This window comes from Somniosus microcephalus, unplaced genomic scaffold (assembly GCF_052327205.1).
Source record: "Somniosus microcephalus isolate GS21.2 unplaced genomic scaffold, FLI_Smic_1.0 unresolved_chr4, whole genome shotgun sequence".
Taxonomy (NCBI): Eukaryota; Metazoa; Chordata; class Chondrichthyes; order Squaliformes; family Somniosidae; genus Somniosus; species Somniosus microcephalus.
Window position 1 is genome coordinate 53,791,982 of NW_028225182.1, and position 21,348 is coordinate 53,813,329.

General features: G+C 52.8%; 1 protein-coding gene across 1 annotated transcript in view; it reads right to left on the minus strand.

Moving 5' to 3' along the window:
• polr2a (RNA polymerase II subunit A) overlaps positions 1-21,348 on the minus strand; it is a 58,301-nt gene that overhangs the window by 13,909 nt on the left and 23,044 nt on the right. Inside the window, exons 11-23 of the mRNA XM_085977581.1 lie at positions 19,131-19,340; positions 16,415-16,583; positions 11,978-12,072; positions 11,670-11,873; positions 9,330-9,552; positions 7,989-8,172; positions 7,323-7,494; positions 5,676-5,781; positions 3,717-3,922; positions 2,194-2,418; positions 1,537-1,783; positions 1,241-1,341; positions 492-599 (exon numbers count right to left, since the gene is read on the minus strand). Of these exons, the coding sequence (XP_085833707.1) occupies positions 492-599; positions 1,241-1,341; positions 1,537-1,783; positions 2,194-2,418; positions 3,717-3,922; positions 5,676-5,781; positions 7,323-7,494; positions 7,989-8,172; positions 9,330-9,552; positions 11,670-11,873; positions 11,978-12,072; positions 16,415-16,583; positions 19,131-19,340 (2,250 nt within the window). The remainder of the gene's footprint in view (positions 1-491; positions 600-1,240; positions 1,342-1,536; positions 1,784-2,193; positions 2,419-3,716; positions 3,923-5,675; positions 5,782-7,322; positions 7,495-7,988; positions 8,173-9,329; positions 9,553-11,669; positions 11,874-11,977; positions 12,073-16,414; positions 16,584-19,130; positions 19,341-21,348) is intronic.

A 21,348-nucleotide genomic window follows, 5' to 3' on the forward strand; every position in this document is an offset into this window, starting at 1 on the left:
TAATGAAGCTATATGGAGACCAGAACTGTGCACAGTGCTCCAAGTGTGGTCTAACCAGGGTATGTGGAGACCAGAACTGTGCACAGTGCTCCAAGTGTGGTCTAACCAGGGTATGTGGAGACCAGAACTGTGCACAGTGCTCCAGGTGTGGTCTAACCAAGGTCTTTGACAAGAAATGACCCCGTGTTTTGTTTTCGGATTTCCAGCACCGGCTCGATTTTGCTTTTGTCTCAGTGTTTTGATGGCATTTTTTAATGACATTGTTAACCTGGGTCGCTACTTTTAGTGATTTGTGTATCTGTACCCGGAGATCCCGCCGCTCCTCCACCCCATTTAGATTCTTATTGTCCAAGGCGTGCCCGACCTCTCTTCTTCCTACCAAATTGCAGCACCTCGCACTAATCGACCAATCAAGTCGCCAATACAGATGAACAGGGCCCTTGGATGAACGTTCCAGCCCAGCCGGGCAATGTCACCAGCCAGGAGCTCACCTTGCTGATCTGCTCAATCCCTTGCAAGGTCATGTCCGTCAGCATGTTCGACTCGATACACCGAAGGAATACATCATCGTCCATCTTGTCCACCACCTCCTCCTCTTGCTGTAATGAAACAGGAAAGGTCAGAGCGAGCCCGCGATAGATTCACACCGAGCAGGAACTGCATTTCGTGTTCAGCAAGTTAGGAAAGGCAATGTTTTCCGGATTCAGTCATCTGTTGGCACTGATTAAAACTCCCCGTACACTGTCCCATCAAACACTCCCAGGGCAGGTACAGCACGGGTTAGATACAGCGTAAAGCTCCCTCTACACTGTCCCCATCAAACATTCCCAGGGCAGGTACAGCACGGGTTAGATACAGAGTAAAGCTCCCTCTACACTGTCCCATCAAACACTCCCAGGGCAGGTACAGCACGGGTTAGATACAGAGTAAAGCTCCCTCTACACTGTCCCATCAAACACTCCCAGGCCAGGTACAGCACAGGTTAGATACAGAGTAAAGCTCCCTCTGCACTGTCCCATCAAACACTCCCAGGGCAGGTACAGCACGGGGTTAGATACAGAGTAAAGCTCCCTCTACACTGTCCCATCAAACACTCCCAGGGCAGGTACAGCACGGGTTAGACACAGAGTAAAGCTCCCTCTACACTGCCCCATCAGACACGCTTCCTACAGCGCACTGCCTTCCTTCCCCAGAGCTACCTCAGACTGCTGGGGCACTCTGTCACACCCCCGCCTCTCACCTCTTGGAATTTATTCTCATCGCTGTTCATGATGCGGATTCTCAGGACCAGTTTTTCGGCGTTATCATCATTAAAGATGCAGTTCAAATCATCGCCAAAACCTGCCGGGTACAAAACAGCACTGGATGTTACACTGCGCAGTGACAGGCAGCCGGAGACAGACGACAGTCACAGCTACACCACTGAGTTTAAATAAAAATCAAAGACACGGTCTTATGTTCTCCGTTAACCCCTGAGGGAATTGCACCCAACAGAGAGAGATAGAGGCTGAAAGGACAAGCGGCGGGGAATCTCACCAGCGTTGATTTTCTCGGCGATCTGCTCCATGGTCAGCTTGCGGTCAGTCATGTGCTTGCGGTCGAGCTCTATCCGCAGCAGCCATGGCGAGATCCGCGTCACGTCAAAGTCCGGCATCTCATAGTAGACGTTCACCCACTCCTGGTCCTCCGACACCACCGTGTTCTGGGGGTCCGGGTCGTAGTAGATGGCAGTGTTGGCGGTGACCTTCCTCAGGGTGGTGTGCTCCAGTCGGCACAGGATGTCCTGCGGGAACAGGGAACGGGAAACGCGCATCAGTGTACAGCAGCTCCCCGCCCCTTTAATCCAAACCTGTGTTCCCAGCATAGCTCGATACCTTTCCCCTCTTCAATGCTTATGTTTGCACTGGACGAGGGATTAGTCCATCGTGCGGAGTCCCTCTAAGGAGAAACTCTCCAGGGAGCGTTAATTGGTAAACTGAGGGCCCAGTCCCCTAATCAGAGAACTCGCCCTTGTACACTGACTACCGATCCCCAATTCCCTTAAATCCAAAAATTGATCTCAGCCTTGAACATACTCAACGACTGAGCCTCCACAGCCCTCTGGGGCAGAGAATTCCAAAGATTCACCACCCTCTGAGTGGAGAGATTCCTCCTCCTCTCTGACCTAACCGGCCGACCCCCTCGGTCACATACCTTGGCCCGCTCTGCATCTCGGGCAGACTGGCCCAGCAGGAAGACGGTCAGCGAGGGAGTCTTGGGCTTCTTGGAGATGTTGATCAGCTCCTTCAGACGAGGGACACCCAGGGTGACGTTCTTGGCCGACACGCCGGCGTAGTGAAAGGTGTTCAGGGTCATCTGTGTGGCGGGCTCTCCCAGGGACTGGGCAGCCAGAGCGCCCACCATCTCCCCAGGGTGGGCCTAGAGGGGGCAGAGACAGAGAGAGAGAAAGAAAATTAGCAACGTCACAAACACAAACTTCAATTCTACAGTTTCCAGATTACTCCAACCAAGCGCGCAGTCTCTTTCTTCCCACCCCCCCCAAAAATACCCCTGGATGAGCCCAAACAGAACCGCCCAGCTCGCCACACATCACCCCCCACAATGCACCAACCGCCCGATGGCTTTGTGGGCACAAGTCACCAACACATCACCCAAGTGGCCATTGTTCACCCGCGAGCTTTGACAACACGTTTGACTGGAGGGGGCATCACAGGTCAAGCAGCATCCAGTTCTCACTCAGCGTGGAGTCTGTGTGCCATCAGCTATCCGGGTCGAGTACGGTGGGGTCCCATCACCCTGCAGAGCTATACTGCACCTTAGTGTCACTAGATTGATCGCTGGGATGAGGGGGCTGTCCGGTGAGGTGAGATTGAGTAGATTGGACCTATACTCTCTGGAGTTTGGAAGAATGAGAGGTGATCTCATTGAAATGGAGGGTTTGATTGGGTAGATGCCGAGAGGATGTTTCCCCTGGCTGGAGAGTCTAGAACCAGGGGTCACAGTCTCAGGATAAGGGGTCGGCCATTGAGGACTGAGATGAGGAGGAATTTCTTCACCCAGAGAATTTCTTCACCCAGAGAATCTCGGCCTCGGAGGGGGGGGCAGCGCAGATTCACCAGAACGATACCCGGGGGCTAAAAGGGTTAAATTCCGAGGCCAGGTTTCACAGACTGGGCTTGTGTTCCCTCGAGTTTAGAAGATTAAGGGGTGATCTAATCGAGGTGTTGAAGATGATTAAAGGAGTTGATCGGGTGGAGAGAGAGAAACTATTTCCTCTGGTGGGGGGAGTCCAGAACAAGGGGGCAGAACCTTAAAATGAGAGCCAGGCCGTTCAGGGGTGATGTCAGGAAGCACTTCTTCACACAAAGGGGGGTGGAAATCTGGAACTCTCTCCCCCAAAGAGCTGCAGAGGCTGGGGGTCAATTGGAGCTTTCGAGACTGAGATTGATAGATTTTTGTTGGGTAAGGGTATTAAGGGTTACGGAACCGAGGCGGGTCGATGGAGTCAAGATACAGATCAGCCCTGATCTGATTGAATGGCGGGACAGGCCGGAGGGGCTGAATGGCCTCCTCCTATTCCTAGAAGGGGGAATGAAGTCTGCGAGTGTACTGCTGGGGAGGCACAGCATGAAAATTCACCCCCGCCCACCGTTGCACTGAAATCCGACGGGGAGGTTGGCGGGGATAAGGTTACAATGTGTAATCCAATTGCTTACTATTGACTGGTTGAACTTGGCTTCGATCTCCCCCAGGAGCCACTCAAAGGCCTCCCCGCTGAGGCGGAATTCCTCGGTCATGCGTCGGCTGCACAGGGTGGAGCGCAGGTGGATGTTGAAGAGCAGCGTGGCGTTCTCCTGCGCCTGCCGGCTCAGCGGGTCATCGCCATTCACGATGATCAGTTTCTTGCTCAGTTCCTTCACACCTGGAATGACAAGGAGGCGAGTTCTCAGAATCAAATCCCACAGCACAGGAGGAGGCCATTCGGCCCATCGTGCCGGCTCTTTGAACGAGCTCTCCAATTAGTCCCACTCCCCCCTGCTCTTTCCCCACAGCCCTGTGAATTTTTCCCCTTCCAGTATTTCTCCAATTCCCCTTTTGAAAGTTACTATTGAATCTGCCTCCACCGCCCTTTCAGGCAGCGCGTTCCAGACCACAACTCGCTGCGTAAAAACATTCTCCTCATCTCCCCTCTGGTTCTTTTACCGATTATCTTCAATCTGTGTCCTCTGGTTACCGACCCTCCTGCCACTGGAAACAGTTTCTCCTTATTTACTCGATCAAAACCCCTCATGATTTTGAACGCCTCGATTAAATCTCCCCTTAACCTTCTCTGCTCCAAGGAGAACAACCCCAGCTTCTCCACGTCACTGAAGTCCCTCAGTCCCGGTAAAACAATGGAATAAGAAAGGAATGATAGATCTTCCTGGCAACAGGGAAAACCCACGGGAGTCTCGTCACCACACGGACCGCAGCGGTTCAAGGCGGCTCACCACCACCTTCTCGAGGGCGATTAGGGGATGGGCAAGAAATGCTGGGCCTTGCCAGTGACGCCCACATCCCAGGAACAAATAAAATAAACACACTAAGCGCCGTCAACTCACCATATCATCTAATCTCGTTGCAGAAAGACATTAAGCCCCTCATCCCAACCCTCACTTCCCGCTGTAGCTGGGAAGGCTATGGGCTGACCCAAGGGGAGTCTACAGGATTCGGAAGTGTTATGATATGGTAAAGAGTGATCAATTGTTTTCATTGGTTAGCGAGACGGGGGGCACAAAAGTAGCAGGACGCCGCCTCGAATTGAATATTCTCATCCTCCTGTTCAAATCCTTCTATGGCCCTCGCCCCCTCCCTATCTCTAATCTCCTGCAGCCCTACAACCCTCCGAAATCTCCGCGCTCCTCCATTTCTGGCCTCTTGCGCATCCCCCCCAATTTCCATCGCTCCACCATTGGCGGCCGTGCCTTCAGCTGCCTGGGCCCCGAGCTCTGGAATTCCCTCCCTAATCCTCTCCGCCTCTCTCTCCCCTCCTTTAAAACCTACCGCTTTGACCAAACTTTCAGTCGCCTGTCCTAATAGCTCAAGTGGTTCGGTGTCAAATTTGGTCTGATTTACGATAGCAAAATACTGCGGATGCTGGAAATCCGAAATAGCTAACAGAAGACGCTGGAAAAACTCAGCAGGCCAGGCAGCATCCGTGGAGAGAGAAATAGAGGCAACGTTTCAGGTCGAAACCCTCCGTCAGAACTGAGTTCTGATGAAGGGTTTCGACCTGAAATGTTGACTATTTCTCTCTCCACGGACGTTGCCTGGCCTGCTGAGTTTTTCCAGCGTCGTGTTATTTTGGTCTGATTTACGCTCCTGTGAAGCACCTTGGGACGTTTTACTAAGTTAACAGCGCTGTATAAATGCTGGAAGTTAAGTGTGATTACAGAAAGTGGTCAGAATGTGGAATCCTCCGCTACTGGTTGAACCAATCTCCGTAAACGCTTTTAAACGGGAATTAAACGGTGGTTTAAAAGCGAAGACAGGAATTTTGAAGGATGTAAGGGAGCGAGAGAGGGCGGGATCACTCCGTGACACCAGCAGAGCGGCCCGTTTCTGAGCTGCAACGTTCTACAGGCGCTGCGGGTCTTTTGACAAAAAGCCTCAGTGGAGTTGGGTTAGCCGCTGACCTTCGATCACACGGATGGGGTGGAGGTCGGTCACTGTCCGCGTGTTGATGTGGAAGATCTTCTGCGCGTTCCAAATCATACGGAGCAGGTTACAGGGCAGCACCACCTGCGGGCAAGAGAGAGAGAGAGAGGGGGGTTAACGAGAAGCAAGGCCGACCGCGCCAGAGATTCACAGGCCAGCGCCGACCTCCTTGTTGCTTCACTGTGACCCCCGCGCAGTACGAGACTGCAACTTGGTGGGGGGGGAAAAAAAAAAAAACAGAAAGCTAAACTTTATGTAGGGTCTCACATCTTTGAAAAGGTCCCCAAGTATTTCACACCTAATCCCGAACTGCAGCGAGTGTGGGTGAGTGAGTAGGTCCCACAGGCTACAGCAAGGTGAAGACCAGTCAACTATACCGTGGTGTTACTGGCTGAGGGAATCCGATGTTGCCAGGACACCGCGGGCACACGAGTCGGTGGGCATCAGGCGGGACTGGACAGACTAGATGCAGGAAGGATGTTCCCGATGGTCGGGGAGCCCAGAACCAGGGGTCACAGTCTAAAGATAAGGGGTAAGCCATTTAGGACAGAGATGAGGAGGAATTTCTTCACCCAGAGAGTGGTGAACCTGTGGAATTCTCTACCACAGAAGGCAGTAGAGGCCAATACATTAAATATATTCCAAGAAGGAGTTAGATATATTTCTTAAGGCTAAAGGGATCAAGGGATATGGGGAGAAAGCAAGGACAGGGTACTGAATCTGGATGATCAGCCATGATCTCATTGAATGGCGGAGCAGGCTCGAGGGGCCGAATGGCCGACTCCTGCTCCTATCTTCTATGTTATGGCCCCTTTAAAGGCCGTTGGTTAGGCTGCCTGTAGACCTGGGTTCCACCCCGCCCCCTGCCGAGTGTAGCCAGCACTGTCTGCCTCAGGGCAAGACAACTGTGCAGTGAACGGGGCCTCAAATAGGCCCCCTTACTGGCGTATGCAAAGGGGCCCAGGCCTGTTTTCAAGCATGGGCCCCGCACACCGATTATTTTGATCTTTGCCAATATGGTGTGCGGCGCAATCTGGCTTACGAGTGTGCGTTCCCTGCCCGCCATATTGGAGGCCGTTTAGCGCCCGGAATTTCCAGAACTCGCCAGTTGGAGGAGCAGCAAGATAGGCATCCAGGGAACTGGCGAGACAGGCCAGTATATCTCAAGACCGTAGGACGGTATCTCTTGACAAGGCAGCACTCCCTCAGCACTGCAAGGGTGTGGGCGGCCCAGGATTAAAGTGCTCAGCCGACGGCGTAGGGCTGGAACTCTCAGCCTTCTGAGTCAGGGGACAGCCTGCCGCTGGGAGTTGAGGCTAGTTGGCAAAGAGGGACGAGAATTCCAAAAAAGCACCGGCACACCGACTGGGATCACTCCTGCTCACGGCTCATTTACAACGAGTCATGGGTGCTGGAATTGGAGCGAATAATACCTCGTTTATACAGGAACCTTCAGGGGCCAGTTCCTGCCCAGTCACCGGAGCGAGAGGTGTATTGAGAGCGATACTACACAGAGGGGGATGAATTGCCAACTGTTCAGCAGGCTCCAGAACAATGCATTAGACACGAACACACTTCGATATCTACAGAGCTGGACGTGTGCCAGAGTCCCCGGTCTCGCCTACCTTGCTGTCTCCAGTGGGGAACACAGCCCGAAGAACCTCCCGGTCATCTTTCATCTTATCATACTCCACCTCCAGATCGTTCTGAATGGCAGCATTGCTGAGGATTTCCTTCACTATGTCTTCCTGCAAGGTCCTGCGCAAGCTTCGCTCGTTGGTGTACTCCAGCTTGAACCTGTGGGAATAAAGAACGGGCACAGGTCGTCAGCGCTTTGCCCAGTGGGCTCCGCTGGTCGGTGCTGAATCAATTTGGACAGACAGGGGCCGTATTCACCTGTCTTCCCATCCGCTCGACCCCAAAATCCACTCTCACCCTCACTCGCTCCAACTAATCTCCCAAAATCCACCCTCACCCGCTCCAACTAATCTCCCGAATTCCCAACAGTGCTCCAAGTGATGGTCTAACCAGACCGGAACTGTGCAGAGTGCCAACTGTTCAGTTTCGGAGGGTCTGTACCCAAAACATTAATCGGTTTCTCTCGCCACTGATTCCGGCAGACTTGCTGAGCAGTTCCAGCATTAAGTTTCTCTTTAGGGATGCCGAGCAACTTTGTGTGTTCCAGCATTTCCCCGTTACCCTCGATGATCCGTCAGTAGGTGGGACATCCCACTGGACGCACCTTCTCCAAGGCAAGGCTCAACTCTGAAAAAGAAACCCCCCCCACTCACTTCTTCTCGAAGGTCTTGTGGGATGGCTTCACGGACGCCAGATTTTGGAACTCCACGCTCTCGCCCGCCAGCCCGTCCTCCCCATAACGCAGCTGGATCACTTGGTTGATGGAGTTTCGAACAGTCGCATCATATTTCACCATCACAGACTCCATAGACTTGATCAAACGTCTCTGGATATAACCTGGGGGAGGGGGAGGCGGAGAAAAAGGAAACCCATCATCAGCACAAGTGTTATCCCCAGCCCCTGCAAAGGCAAGTGGTACCTGCCGCAGCCTCAGCATGTCCCAAAGTGCTTTACAGCCAATGAAGTATATTTTGAAGTGTAGTCTCTGTTTTAATGTAGGAAACCCAGCACCCAATTTGCACACAGCAAGCTCCAGTGCCAGTGAGGGAGCGCCGCACCGCCGGGACTGAGGGAGCGCCGCACCGCCGGGACTGAGGGAGCGCCGCACCGCCGGAGGGGCGGGACTGAGGGAGCGCCGCACCGCCGGAGGGGCAGGACTGAGGGAGCGCCGCACCGCCGGAGGGGCAGGACTGAGGGAGCGCCGCACCGCCGGAGGGGCAGGACTGAGGGAGCGCCGCACCGCCGGAGGGGTGGGACTGAGGGAGCGCCGCACCGCCGGGACTGAGGGAGCGCCGTACTGTCTGAGGTGCCGTCTTTTGGATGAGACATTAAACTGAGGCCCCCTCTGCTCTCTCAGGTGGACGTAAAATATCCCATGGCCACTATTCGAAGCAAGCAAGGGAGTTTCTCCCCAGTGTCCTCAACCAACACACAAAAAAAAATCATTGCGGTCTGTGGGAGCTTGCTGTGCGCAAATTAGCTGCCACGCTTCCTACATTACAACAGTGACCACACTTCAAAAAAGTACTTCATTGGGTGTGAAACGCTTTGGGACGTCCTGAGGCGGTGAAAGGCGCTGGAGAAATGCAAGTTCTTACATTTGGGGATCACCTTGCAATAGCCAGTGATTGAGAATCGGTAGAGTCCATCTCACCTGTTGGGCGAATGGTGCCTGGAGTTTGGGGGAATTTTCCTCCCCTCTTCTCCGGAAGACAGTGACCTCTGCTCGGGTACAGACTCCAGCACCTCACCCGAGCGACAAACACTCACTGCCAAGCCCAGACTGGAGAGGGGGTGGAGCTAATGTTGACAAGCACTTGGGCAACAAAGGTTATCATGGCCGCGCGCCCCCCCCCCCCCGCCACACATGCACTTTGTAGCAGGTGGTGGCTGGACAGCGACTAGGAGCAGGAACCCTGGCTGAGCGTGCCCCGGAGGGAGCGGTATCCCCATTGCACCCCGGCAGAGAGGGGCGAGATGAGCTGATGAATTACCAGTCTCGGCAGTCTTTACGGCGGTATCAATCAGACCCTCTCTGCCTCCCATGGCGTGGAAGAAGAACTCTGTGGGGGTCAGGCCGGCGAGGTACGAGTTCTCCACGAAACCTCTGCTCTCGGGGCCGTAGTCATCCTTGATGAAGTGCGGCAGCGTACGGTGCTTGAAGCCGAAGGGAATCCGCTTTCCCTCCACGTTCTGCTGGCCCACCACAGCAATAACCTGGGCGGAGAAAGGAGACTCGTTACTGTGTTGAACCCTGGGGGTGTTTGATGGGACAGTGTAGGGGGAACTTTACTCTGTATCTAACCCGTGCTGTACCTGCCCTGGGAGTGTTTGATGGGACAGTGTAGAGGGAGCTTTACTCTGTATCTAACCCATGCTGTACCTGCCCTGGGAGTGTTTGATGGGACAGTGTAGAGGGAGCTTTACTCTGTATCTAACCCGTGCTGTACCTGCCCTGGGAGTGTTTGTTGGGACAGTGTAGAAGGAGATTTACTCTGTATCTAACCCGTGCTGTACCTGCCCTGGGAGTGTTTGATGGGGACAGTGTAGAGGGAGATTTACTCTGTATCTAACCCGTGCTGTACCTGCCCTGGGAGTGTTTGATGGGACAGTGTAGAGGGAGCTTTACTCTGTATCTAACCCGTGCTGTACCTGCCCCGGGAGTGTTTGATGGGACAGTGTAGAGGGAGCTTTACTCTGTATCTAACCCGTGCTGTACCTGCCCTGAGAGTGTTTGATGGGACAGTGTAGAGGGAGCTTTACTCTGTATCTAACCCGTGCTGTACCTGCCCTGGGAGTGTTTGATGGGACAGTGTAGAGGGAGCTTTACTCTGTATCTAACCCATGCTGTACCTGCCCTGGGAGTGTTTGATGGGACAGTGTAGAGGGAGCTTTACTCTGTATCTAACCCGTGCTGTACCTGCCCTGGGAGTGTTTGTTGGGACAGTGTAGAAGGAGATTTACTCTGTATCTAACCCGTGCTGTACCTGCCCTGGGAGTGTTTGATGGGGACAGTGTAGAGGGAGCTTTACTCTGTATCTAACCCGTGCTGTACCTGCCCTGGGAGTGTTTGATGGGACAGTGTAGAGGGAGCTTTACTCTGTATCTAACCCGTGCTGTACCTGCCCTGGGAGTGTTTGATGGGACAGTGTAGAGGGAGCTTTACTCTGTATCTAACCCGTGCTGTACCTGCCCTGGGAGTGTTTGATGGGACAGTGTAGAGGCAGCTTTACTCTGTATCTAACCTGTGCTGTACCTGCCCTGGGAGTGTTTGATGGGACAGTGTAGAGGGAGCTTTACTCTGTATCTAACCCGTGCTGTACCTGCCCTGGGAGTGTTTGATGGGACAGTGTAGAGGGAGCTTTACTCTGTATCTAACCCGTGCTGTACCTGCCCTGGGAGTGTTTGATGGGGACAATGTAGAGGGAGCTTTACTCTGTATCTAACCCGTGCTGTACCTGCCCTGGGAGTGTTTGATGGGACAGTGTAGAGGGAGCTTTACTCTGTATCTAACCCGTGCTGTACCTGCCCTGGGAGTGTTTGATGGGACAGTGTAGAGGGAGCTTTACTCTGTATCTAACCCGTGCTGTACCTGCCCTGGGAGTGTTTGATGGGACAGTGTAGAGGGAGCTTTACTCTGTATCTAACCCGTGCTGCACCTGCCCTGGGAGTGTTTGATGGGACAGTGTAGAGGGAGCTTTACTCTGTATCTAACCTGTGCTGTACCTGCCCTGGGAGTGTTTGATGGGACAGTGTAGAGGGAGCTTTACTCTGTATCTAACCCGTGCTGTACCTGCCCTGGGAGTGTTTGATGGGGACAGTGTAGAGGGAGCTTTACTCTGTATCTAACCCGTGCTGTACCTGCCCTGGGAGTGTTTGATGGGACAGTGTAGAGGGAGTTTTACTCTGTATCTAACCCGTGCTGTACCTGCCCTGGGAGTGTTTGATGGGGACAGTGTAGAGGGAGCTTTACTCTGTATCTAACCCGTGCTGTACCTGCCCCGGGAGTGTTTGATGGGACAGTGTGGAGGGAGATTTACTCTGTATCTAACCCGTGCTGTACCTGCCCTGGGAGTGTTTGATGCGACAGTGTCGAGGGAGCTTTACTCTGTATCTAACCCGTGCTGTACCTGCCCCGGGAGTGTTTGATGGGACAGTGTAGAGGGAGATTTACTCTGTACCTAAACTGTGCTGTACCTGCCCTGGGAGTGTTTGATGGGTTATAGGACTCCACGTCCCCTCCCAGAGATTCTGGACCGAAAGTAACAGCAACACATGAAGGGGAGCGAGGAGACGGACGCCTGGCTGCCGATTCCCAAATGCTATGGGCTCACCTGTGAAATGTTAATCTTCGATCCTTTGGAACCAGCAACCACCATGGACTTGAAGTTGTTGTACTCAGACAGCGATTTCTGGGCGGACGAGCCAGTCTTGTCACGGGCATCGTTCAGGATTCGGTTGACCTGGTTCTCGAAGGTCTGTCGCAGGGTGTTCCCGGGCGTGGGCTCCAGCTCGTTGTTGTGAGCTTTCTCGATGACCTGCAACGGTCAGGGGGGGCGGTTAGCTTGCACGGCTACGGAAAGAGCGCGCGGCCGCAAAGGACCGTTGCCGTTCGATAGAGGCACTCTGGTGCCGAACTTACCTCTATCACATCCTGCTTGGCCTTTTTGATGGTATTCTGAATGTCTTGGTAGGTTTTGGCGTCAGCGATGGAGTCCCCAATACCGATGGTGTGACCTGTCGCAAAGCAAAAGAAAACCCATGGTTTTTCAAAAAAAACAAACCAAATCTGTTGTAAAACAACAACTTCCATTTATCCAGCGCCTTTAACGTAGTAAAACGTCCCAAGGCGCTTCACAGGAGCGATTATCAGACAAGATTTGACACCGAGCCACATGAGGAGATATTGACCCAGAAATTCGTGTCTCCACGGGTGAGTACGCGCTGGGTACTCACACGTAAGCCCAACAAAAGTGCCGGTTTCGTGCATGCACTGCGCATGCGCGGGAATCCGGCGCTTCCGTTCCCCTGAAGAAGGGGTTCAGAGGTGGAACGCGTGCGCTGGAGAGGCAGCGCGTGCGCATCGAACTTACGGTTTTTTGCAGGTTTCTCCGGGAGGGTAAGTCTCCAGCAGTTACACTTTTAAAAAGCAGTCGCAAGGCCTGCTTTTAACAAGGTAAGTGGGGAATTAATTAAAATTAAAACATTTTTTCCACAGGTTTATTATTTTTAAATACTTTAAAGAAAGGTAAGTATATTTTTAGCCCCGTTAGAAAATGTAATTAATTTTTTAAAAATTTGAAATTACTGTTTAGTAGTTATTTCATGTAATTTATAGTTTATTTTAAAAATGTGATTAAAAACTTTTTTGGAGGTTTTAGTGATGTTTTGGGACTTATAGTATTTAGAGGTTTGACAGCTCTTCCTGTCAAACTTATGAATGAAGCATTCTCTGCTCCCATTGGCTCTCCATGGCCCACGTGATCCCAGGGGACGCCTCGAACTAACTGCGCCCCTGGGATACGCAAGCACGGCACGCCGGCAGTTGGAGGAGGCCCAGGATCAGAATCCCACGCGGGCCCACAGCTCAACGGCCGGCGCGCTAGGTAAGTGCAGGTCGGGGGCTTGCACCCGCGGGAAGCCCCCGACCCGAATTTCTGGGCCGTTAGGACAGGTGACCAAAAGCTTGATCAAAGAGGTACATAAGAAATAGGAGCAGGAGTAGGCCATATGGCCCCTCGAGTTGCTCCATTTTAAGGAGCGGCTTAAAGGAGGAAAGAGGGGGTGGAGGGGGAATTGCACAGCTTCACGGCCGCCAATGGTGGAGCCATTAAAATCGGGGGATGCTCAAGAGGCCAGAATTGGAGGAGCGCAGAGATCTCGGAGGTTAGAGAGATAGGGAAGGGGGCGAGGCCATGGAGGGATCTGAAAACATTCTTGCGCCTTTTAACATACAAAGCTTCAACAACAGTCGAGCTGTTGCTTAACTGGGAGGCAATGTAGGTCAGCGAGCACAGGGGGTGATGGGCGAACGGGACTGGACTTGGTGCGAGTTAGGACACGGGGGGGGGGGGGGGGTGGGCAGCTGAGTTTTGGATGAGCTGAAGTTTACGGAGCGTAGAAAGTGGGAGGCCGGCCAGGAGAGTGTTGGAGTAGTCGAGTCTAGTGGTGATTTCTCACGTGTCAAATGCGCTGTCAAATAGGGCGCCCTCACGGATTTCAATCAACTGCTTGATAAAAGCCGCAGAGTTGGCGAAAGATAATCTAAGAGAATCCCATCTCTCAGCTTCGGACTCACGTGCGTGCGCTGTGGTGCGAGGTGGCAGTCCAGTTGGAGGACACCTCACCGCTGGAAAGCAGCTCTTGTGTCCATGTTTGGACCAGTGCGGCTGTATTGTGGTCTGGAGCAGAGTTGGGGGTTACTCGCACGCTAGTCTGAGAGCACGGTTAGATTTCTATCACACAAGCGTATTAAAAGTTACGGAACCGAGGCAGGTAGATGGGAGTTAAGATACAGATCAGCCACAATCGAAATGAATGACGGAACAGGCTAGAGAGGCTGAACGGCCGCCTCCTGTTCTTGTGGCCAGTTTCGCCAGCTTTCCTCCAATATATGGCCTGTCCCACAATAAGGGCAACCCTCGTAGATTCAGTTTTAAAAAGAAATTCAAAGTGTACTGTGGTGAGAATTAAAAAAAAAAACGGCGCAGGAGGCTTTTACGGGCACGATTCCAATTCCAGCCAACTCCCGGGACAACTGGAGGCGAGCGAGATGGAATGAAGGGCAGATTGTGTCTACCGCCCGGAACTTGCCCGCTGTTGCACTAACCCGTTTCAACCAGCGAGCGACAGAATGCACAACACACTGCTGCCGAAATCGAGCACACTGCAGCCATCACAGCATCGCCCAGTGGGCAGAAAGGGCTTCGAGCACACCGCGCTACAGCACAGGGTCGATTCAGCGCGAAAGGAAGCGAAGGCCAGACAGAGAGGACTGCACGCCTTTCGAGCACCAGATTTACCCCAGTGTCGGCAGGCTTGGGACGTTACTGGCTTGGTGGAGCAGTGGAATTCGATAAAATGGTTACGTTTTGAGAGGTAGATGTTGCGGAGGGACACGACAAGAGCTCAGTATTTTAGGGAGCAGCGGCTAAAAATGAGGAGCCAGACCTTACAGGAGTGAAGTTAGGAAACACTTCTACACGCAGAGGGTGGTAGAAGTTTGGAACTCTCTTCCGCAAACGGCAATTGATGCTGGGTCAATTAATTTTAAATCTGAGATTGGTAGATTTTTGTTAACCAAAGGGATGCAGGGCAAAGGCAGGTAGATGGAGTTAGGTCGCAGATCAGCCATGATCCCGTTGAATGGCGGAGTAGGCTCGAGGGGCTGAATGGTCTCCCCCTGTTCTTATATACCTGTCACTCTGATACAGGAACGGTGATTAATCCATGCAGCCTGGGCAGGGGGTCCATTCTCTCTCTCCTTTCCCCACCACACTCCCGGTTAACATGGTTAGTTAGAAGTTATATGGAGTAAAAGAATTGCCAATCACAGATGGGACGCTGCGCAGCAGTGACTTTGACTCCAGCGTTACTCTACCTCCTGTATGATTCTACACAGCTGCCATCAAAGAACAACCATGTGAGGGAAGGAGGGTGAAGGCCAGAGAATCTTACAGCACAGGCCATTCGGCCCATCGTGCCTGTGCCGGCTCTTTGAAAGAGCTCTCCGATTAGTCCCACTCCCCCATCTCTTTCCCCACAGCCCTGCAAATTTCTCCTTTTCAAGTATTTATCCAATTCCCTTTTGAAAGTTCCTACTGAATCCGCCTCCACCGCCCTTTCAGGCAGCGCGTTCCAGATCGCAACAACTCACCGCGTAAAATTTCTCATCTCCTCTCTGGTTCTTTTGCTGGTTATCTTCAATCTGTGTCCTCTGGTTACCGACACTCCGGCCACTGGGAACAGTTTCTCCTTATTCACTCTTATCAAAACCCGACCAGAATCCCGATGATAAGTAACCGTGGGGCGGGGAACAGAGAAAGACAAGAGGACCAGGGCGCCATCCGATAAACCCTACCAGAAATCTCACCCACGCGAAGTCAGACAAGAACCAGGATTGGACGGCAGCTCCACTAATGCCCCTCCTTAGCCAGAGCTCATTCATTTCAGTTTTGAAACCCGTGCTCCAGGACAGACACTAAACGGCAATTCTACGGCCTGCGGACTTCGGGTAACAGGTTTCAGAAAGCCACAGGATTTCACAGCACAGAAGGAGGCCGCCATTCGGCCCATCGTGCCTGTGCCGGCTCTGTGAAAGAGCTCTCCGATTAATCCCACTCCCCCCGACCCCGGTCCCTTACCTTTAGATTTTTCTTGTTCGAGTATTTACCCACTTCCCTTTTAAAAGCCAGTATGGATTCTGCTCCCACCTCAGTTTCTGGCCGAACATTGTCTCGTAACAAATCCCTCTGCGTAAAACAAGGTGGTCAGCTAACATCGCCCTTCGCCGGTGATCTTAAATGGACGACCTCCAGTTACCGAGCGGTTATGGTCTGGCAAGTGCAGGGAAGGAAGTCCCCTGCAGACCTAGAAATCTGTGATGCACAATTTTGCATCAGAGAGTACAGTATTTAAAAAATAAATGACATAGCAAGAATTAGGAGGAGTGGGCCATACACCTCGAGCCTGCTCCGTCATTCAATAAGATCATGGCTGATCTTTGACCTCAACTCCACTTTCCCGCCCGATCCCCATCTCCCTCGATTCCCTTAATATCCAAAAATCTATTGATCTCAGCCTTGAATATACTCAACGACTGAGCCTCCACAGCCCTCTGGGGCAGAGAATTCCAAAGATTCACCGCCCTCAGTGAAGAAATTCCTCCTCATCTCAGTCCTAAATGGCCGACCCCTGAGACTGTGACCCCTGGTTCTAAACTCTCCAGCCAGGGGAAACAATGTCTCAGCATCTACCCTGTCAAGCCCCCAGGGGTGTAAATCCCACGCTGGAGCCAGCATTTACTGAACCCCTGGCCGTGTCGTAGGTTGGATTGCTCCAGTGTACAGCGAGCTGTTACCTTCGATCAGTAGCCAGTTGTTGATGACAGTCTGGATGTTGCTGTAGAAGAGCCTGGTGATGTCGTAGCCCATCTCCAGGAAGGTGATGTGTACCAGGGACCCAGCAGAGGTACCCAGCGACTTCTTGCACAGGATGCCCATGATCAGCTCGCCATTCTCCACAATCACCTGCACACACAAAAAAAAGTGGCCCGTCCGTCAAATCCGTCGCGAGCCAATGCTGAATATTTACGGAGCCCCCCCACCACCACCGACACGCACTCTCACACACAGGCTCAACTCGGTCTGCTGGCAACGTTCACTCGAAGCCGCGCGGCCGCACAGTAACGGGAGAGGTCCCGCGCAGGCCGCTCACCGGCTTTCCCACTGTAAATACCGTGCACTCGCCTACATTTAAAGGGACCACGCATTGAGAGAACCGGGCTGCGCAGGACAAGGTGCAGCTTACAGGGAACACTGGTCACTAGTAAACTCTCGGCACTACAGTACGGGAGGGGGTGATCGCACAAAGAGCAATCAACGTGTCGTTAACACTTGGGGAGGTACCGAGCAGTTCGGGTGTATTCGAGTGACTTTATAATTTAGCAAAATGGGGGGATCCTTAAAGATATGGGCCTCCCGATAGCATCCAATAATTTATTCGCACAGGACTGGGCCCGACCCATTTAATCTCCTGAAAAGCGATTCCCGATCGGTGATGAGCAATGTGCCCGACCTCAATTCAACCGTGCCGCTGCTCTCGACAGACACCACCCCCTTGCCCCTCCATCGCCCCCCACCCCTCCAGCACACGAACCGTCATGAGATCCTGCAACAAACGATAATCTTACTGCACGTACTGTCATTCTCTGCCCTCGCGGTACAACTTTCCATTGAAAGAATTGGGGGCAGCGGAAAGGCTGGTTTGAGCGGAGCCGACACACTTTTACAGCACCGTGCAGTTCAGGTCAGGTTAGACCACACTCGGCACCATGCACAGTTCAGGTCTGGGCTAGACCACACTCGGCACCGGGCACAGTTCAAGTCAAGCTAGACCACACTCGGCACCGGGCACAGTTCAGGTCTGGGCTAGACCACACTCGGCACCGGGCACAGTTCAGGTCTGGGCTAGACCACACTCGGCACCGGGCACAGTTCAGGTCAGGCTAGACCACACTCGGCACCGGGCACAGTTCAGGTCTGGGCTAGACCACACTCGGCACCGGGCACAGTTCAGGTCTGGGCTAGACCACACTCGGCACCATGCACAGTTCAGGTCAGGCTAGACCACACTCGGCACCGGGCACAGTTCAGGTCTGGGCTAGACCACACTCGGCACCGTGCACAGTTCAGGTCAAGCTAGACCACACTCGGCACCGGGCACAGTTCAGGTCTGGGCTAGACCACACTCCATACCGTGCACAGTTCAGGTCAGGCTAGACCACACTCGGCACCGTGCACAGGTCAGGTCTGGTCCAGACCACACTCAGCACCGTGCACAGTTCAGGTCTGGTCTAGACCACACTCCGCACAGTTCTGGTCTGGTCTAGACCACACTCAGCACCGTGCACAGTTCTGGTCTGGTCTAGACCACACTCAGCACCGTGCACAGTTCTGGTCTGGTCTAGACCACACTCAGCACCGTGCACAGTTCTGGTCTGGTCTAGACCACACTCAGCACCGTGCACAGTTCTGGTCTGGTCTAGACCACACTCAGCACCGTGCACAGTTCTGGTCTGGTCTGGACCACACTCAGCACCGTGCACAGTTCTGGTCTGGTCTAGACCACACTCAGCACCGTGCACAGTTCTGGTCTGGTCTGGACCACACTCAGCACCGTGCACAGTTCTGGTCTGGTCTAGACCACACTCAGCACCGTGCACAGTTCTGGTCTGGTCTGGACCACACTCAGCACCGTGCACAGTTCTGGTCTGGTCTGGACCACACTCAGCACCGTGCACAGTTCTGGTCTGGTCTAGACCACACTCAGCACTGTGCACAGTTCAGGTCTGGTCTAGACCACACTCAGCACCGTGCACAGTTCAGGTCTGGCTAGACCACACTCAGCACCGGGCACAGTTCTGGTCTCCATATTATAAAATGAAAATAGAGGCACTGGAGCAGGTGCAAAAAAAAATCTACCAGGATGATACCGGAACTGAAAGTATATACTCATCAGGAAAGGCTGAACGGGCTGGGGCTCCTTTCTCTAGAAAAGAGGGGGCTGAGGGGGGACTGATAGAGGGCTTTAAAATGATGAAAGGGTTCGATAGGGTAGACGTAGAGAAGATGTTTCCACTGTGGGGGAGACCAGAACTAGGGGCCATCAATATAAGAGAGTCACTAATAAATCCAATCGGGAATTCAGGAGAAACTTCTTTACCTCAGAGAGTGGAGAGAATGTGGGACTCGCTGCCACAGGGAGTGGTTGAGGCGAATAGCAGAGATGTATTTAAGGGGAAGCTGGATAAACACACGAGGGAGAAAGGAATAGAAGGATACGGTGATGGGGTGAGATGAAGAGGGGTGGGAGGAGGCTGGTGTGGAGCAGAAACACCGGCACGGAGCAGTGGGACCGAATGGGCTGTTTCTGTGCTGTACGCTCGATGAACTGTCTATGCTCAGCTCCTGTGCAACATTTGATTGTTCTTTTCCGTCATGCGGTCTTTCGATCAGATAGCTAACTCAGTCTAAAAGCAGTGCGATGGTGGCGAGGGGGGAGAAAGCCGGCCTGACCTTTGTGTCCCCTGGCGAGATGTGCTTATAGGGCCCGTTGTCCTCCTCGTCTGGGTGAGTGCTGTGGGTCCGGATGCAGTTGATGTGGCCTGGAATGACCAGTGTGAAGATCTGCTTGCCGGTCCAGAGCGGCCGAGGCTTGAGGATTGAAGGCTGGGGGACCTTCCCGTCCCACGTCGACAGATGCATCAACAGGTTCATGACTTCACCCTGGGTCAGTGGGAGAGAGCGACAGGTCAGCGACCCCAACATACCGCAATCAAAAAACAAAACCGCCTGGCTCCAATTTTTATGGTTCTGCCCCCTTGTTCTGGACTGTCCCCCACCAGAGGAAATCGTTCCTCTCGATCTATCCTATCGAGTCCTTTAATCATCTTAAACACGGACATGTCAGAACTATGTGCTACTATGACGTGCATCACAGCCACCCCGCCCTGGGCTCCCGTGCACATGACTGAAGTGATCATAAGAAACAGGAGGAGTCGGCCAATCAGCCCCTCGAGCCTGCTCCTCCATTCAATAAGATCATGGCTGATCTAATCTTGGCCTCAACTCCACTTCCCCGCCTGATCCCCATACCCCTCGACTCCCTTGTACAGGAAACTCTCGTTTAAACGGCACCTAAATATCCGGAATTCTCTCTTAACCGGCAAAATTCTCACTCCGAAAACAACACCCCAATAACCGGCAATGTTGCTGAGTCCGAGTCTCCCGCAGTGGCCGAGTTAGTCAGTGGGGGGTTGGTTCTCCAAACTGCCACTACTCGGCTTCTTGGCGCTGTCGGGAGTCGGAACACCTCAATAACAGGAGTTTGACTCTCCTGCGCTGCCGGGAGTCTCTTCTGATCCGCCAATTACTGTATACCGCACATTTCTTGTTTTTTTAAAATTTTTGTTTGTTTGTTAAAAATAGCCTCGGTAGATAACCCTCTCCGTCATCCGGAATTTGTAATCAACCGGCAACACGTCGGTCCCGGATACCAAAGAGTTTCCTGTAGTTCAAAAATCTGTCTATCTCCACCTTGAATATACTCACCGACTCCACAGCTCTCCAGGGTGGAGAATTCCACAGATTCACCACTCTCAGAAAAAATTCCTCCTCATCTCTGTCTTAAATGGGCGACCCCTTATCCTGAAACTGTGCCCCCGAGTTCTAGATTCCCCCACGAGGGGAAACATCCTCTCTGCATCCACCCTGTCAAGCCCCCTCAGTATCACAGAACAGAAACCCCACAGTGCAGAGAGAGGCCATTTCGGCCCATCGAGCCTGCACCGACACATATCCCACCCGATCCCCGTAACCCCTACACCAACACATATCCCACCCTATCCCCGTAACCCCACGTATTTAATCCCCCTAACACTAAGGGTCAATTTATCATAGCCAATCAACCTAATCCGCACATCTTTGGACCGTGGGAGGAAACCGGAGCACCCGGAGAAAACCCACGCAAACACGGGGAGAATGTGCAAACTCCACACAGACAGTCACCCGAGGCCGGATTCGAACCCGGGTCCCTGGCGCTGTGAGGCAACAGTGCTAACCACTGTGCCACCGTATCTTATACGTTTCAATAAGATCACCTCTCATTCTTCTAAACTCCAATGAGTATAGGCCCAACCTGCTCAACCTTTCGTTATACGTCAACCCCTTCAGCCCAGGAATCAACCTAGTGAACCTTCTCTGAACTGCCTCCAATGCAAGTATATCCCTCCTTAAATAAGGAGACCAAAACTGTACGCAGTACTCCAGGTGCGGTCTCACCAACGCCCTGTACAGTTGCATCAAAACTTCCCTCCTTTTATACTCCATCCCCTTGCAATAAAGGCCAACATTCCATTAGCCTTCCTAATTACTTGCTGTACCCACGGTAACTTTTTGCGTTTATATACTCGGACCCCCAGATCCCTCTGTACCGCAGCATTCTGTAATCTCGTTCCATTTAAATAATAATGAGCTTTTTCATTCTTCCTTCCAAAGTGGATAACCTCACATTTTCCCACATTGTACCATCTGCCAAAATCAGGAGCAGTAACCCGGGCCGGTTCTTCGCCCCTCTAAACCAGGTCGCTGACGGCTGTGGCTATGCTTCTACTTGCAGTCCTGACTGGGGTCAGCTAGCGCAGCACAGACTGGGGGGGGGGGGGAGAACATCAAGAGGTGTGCCCCTAAATGAAAGTCAGAATCCCCAGCTTAACGTTTGCCGGGAAACAAACCC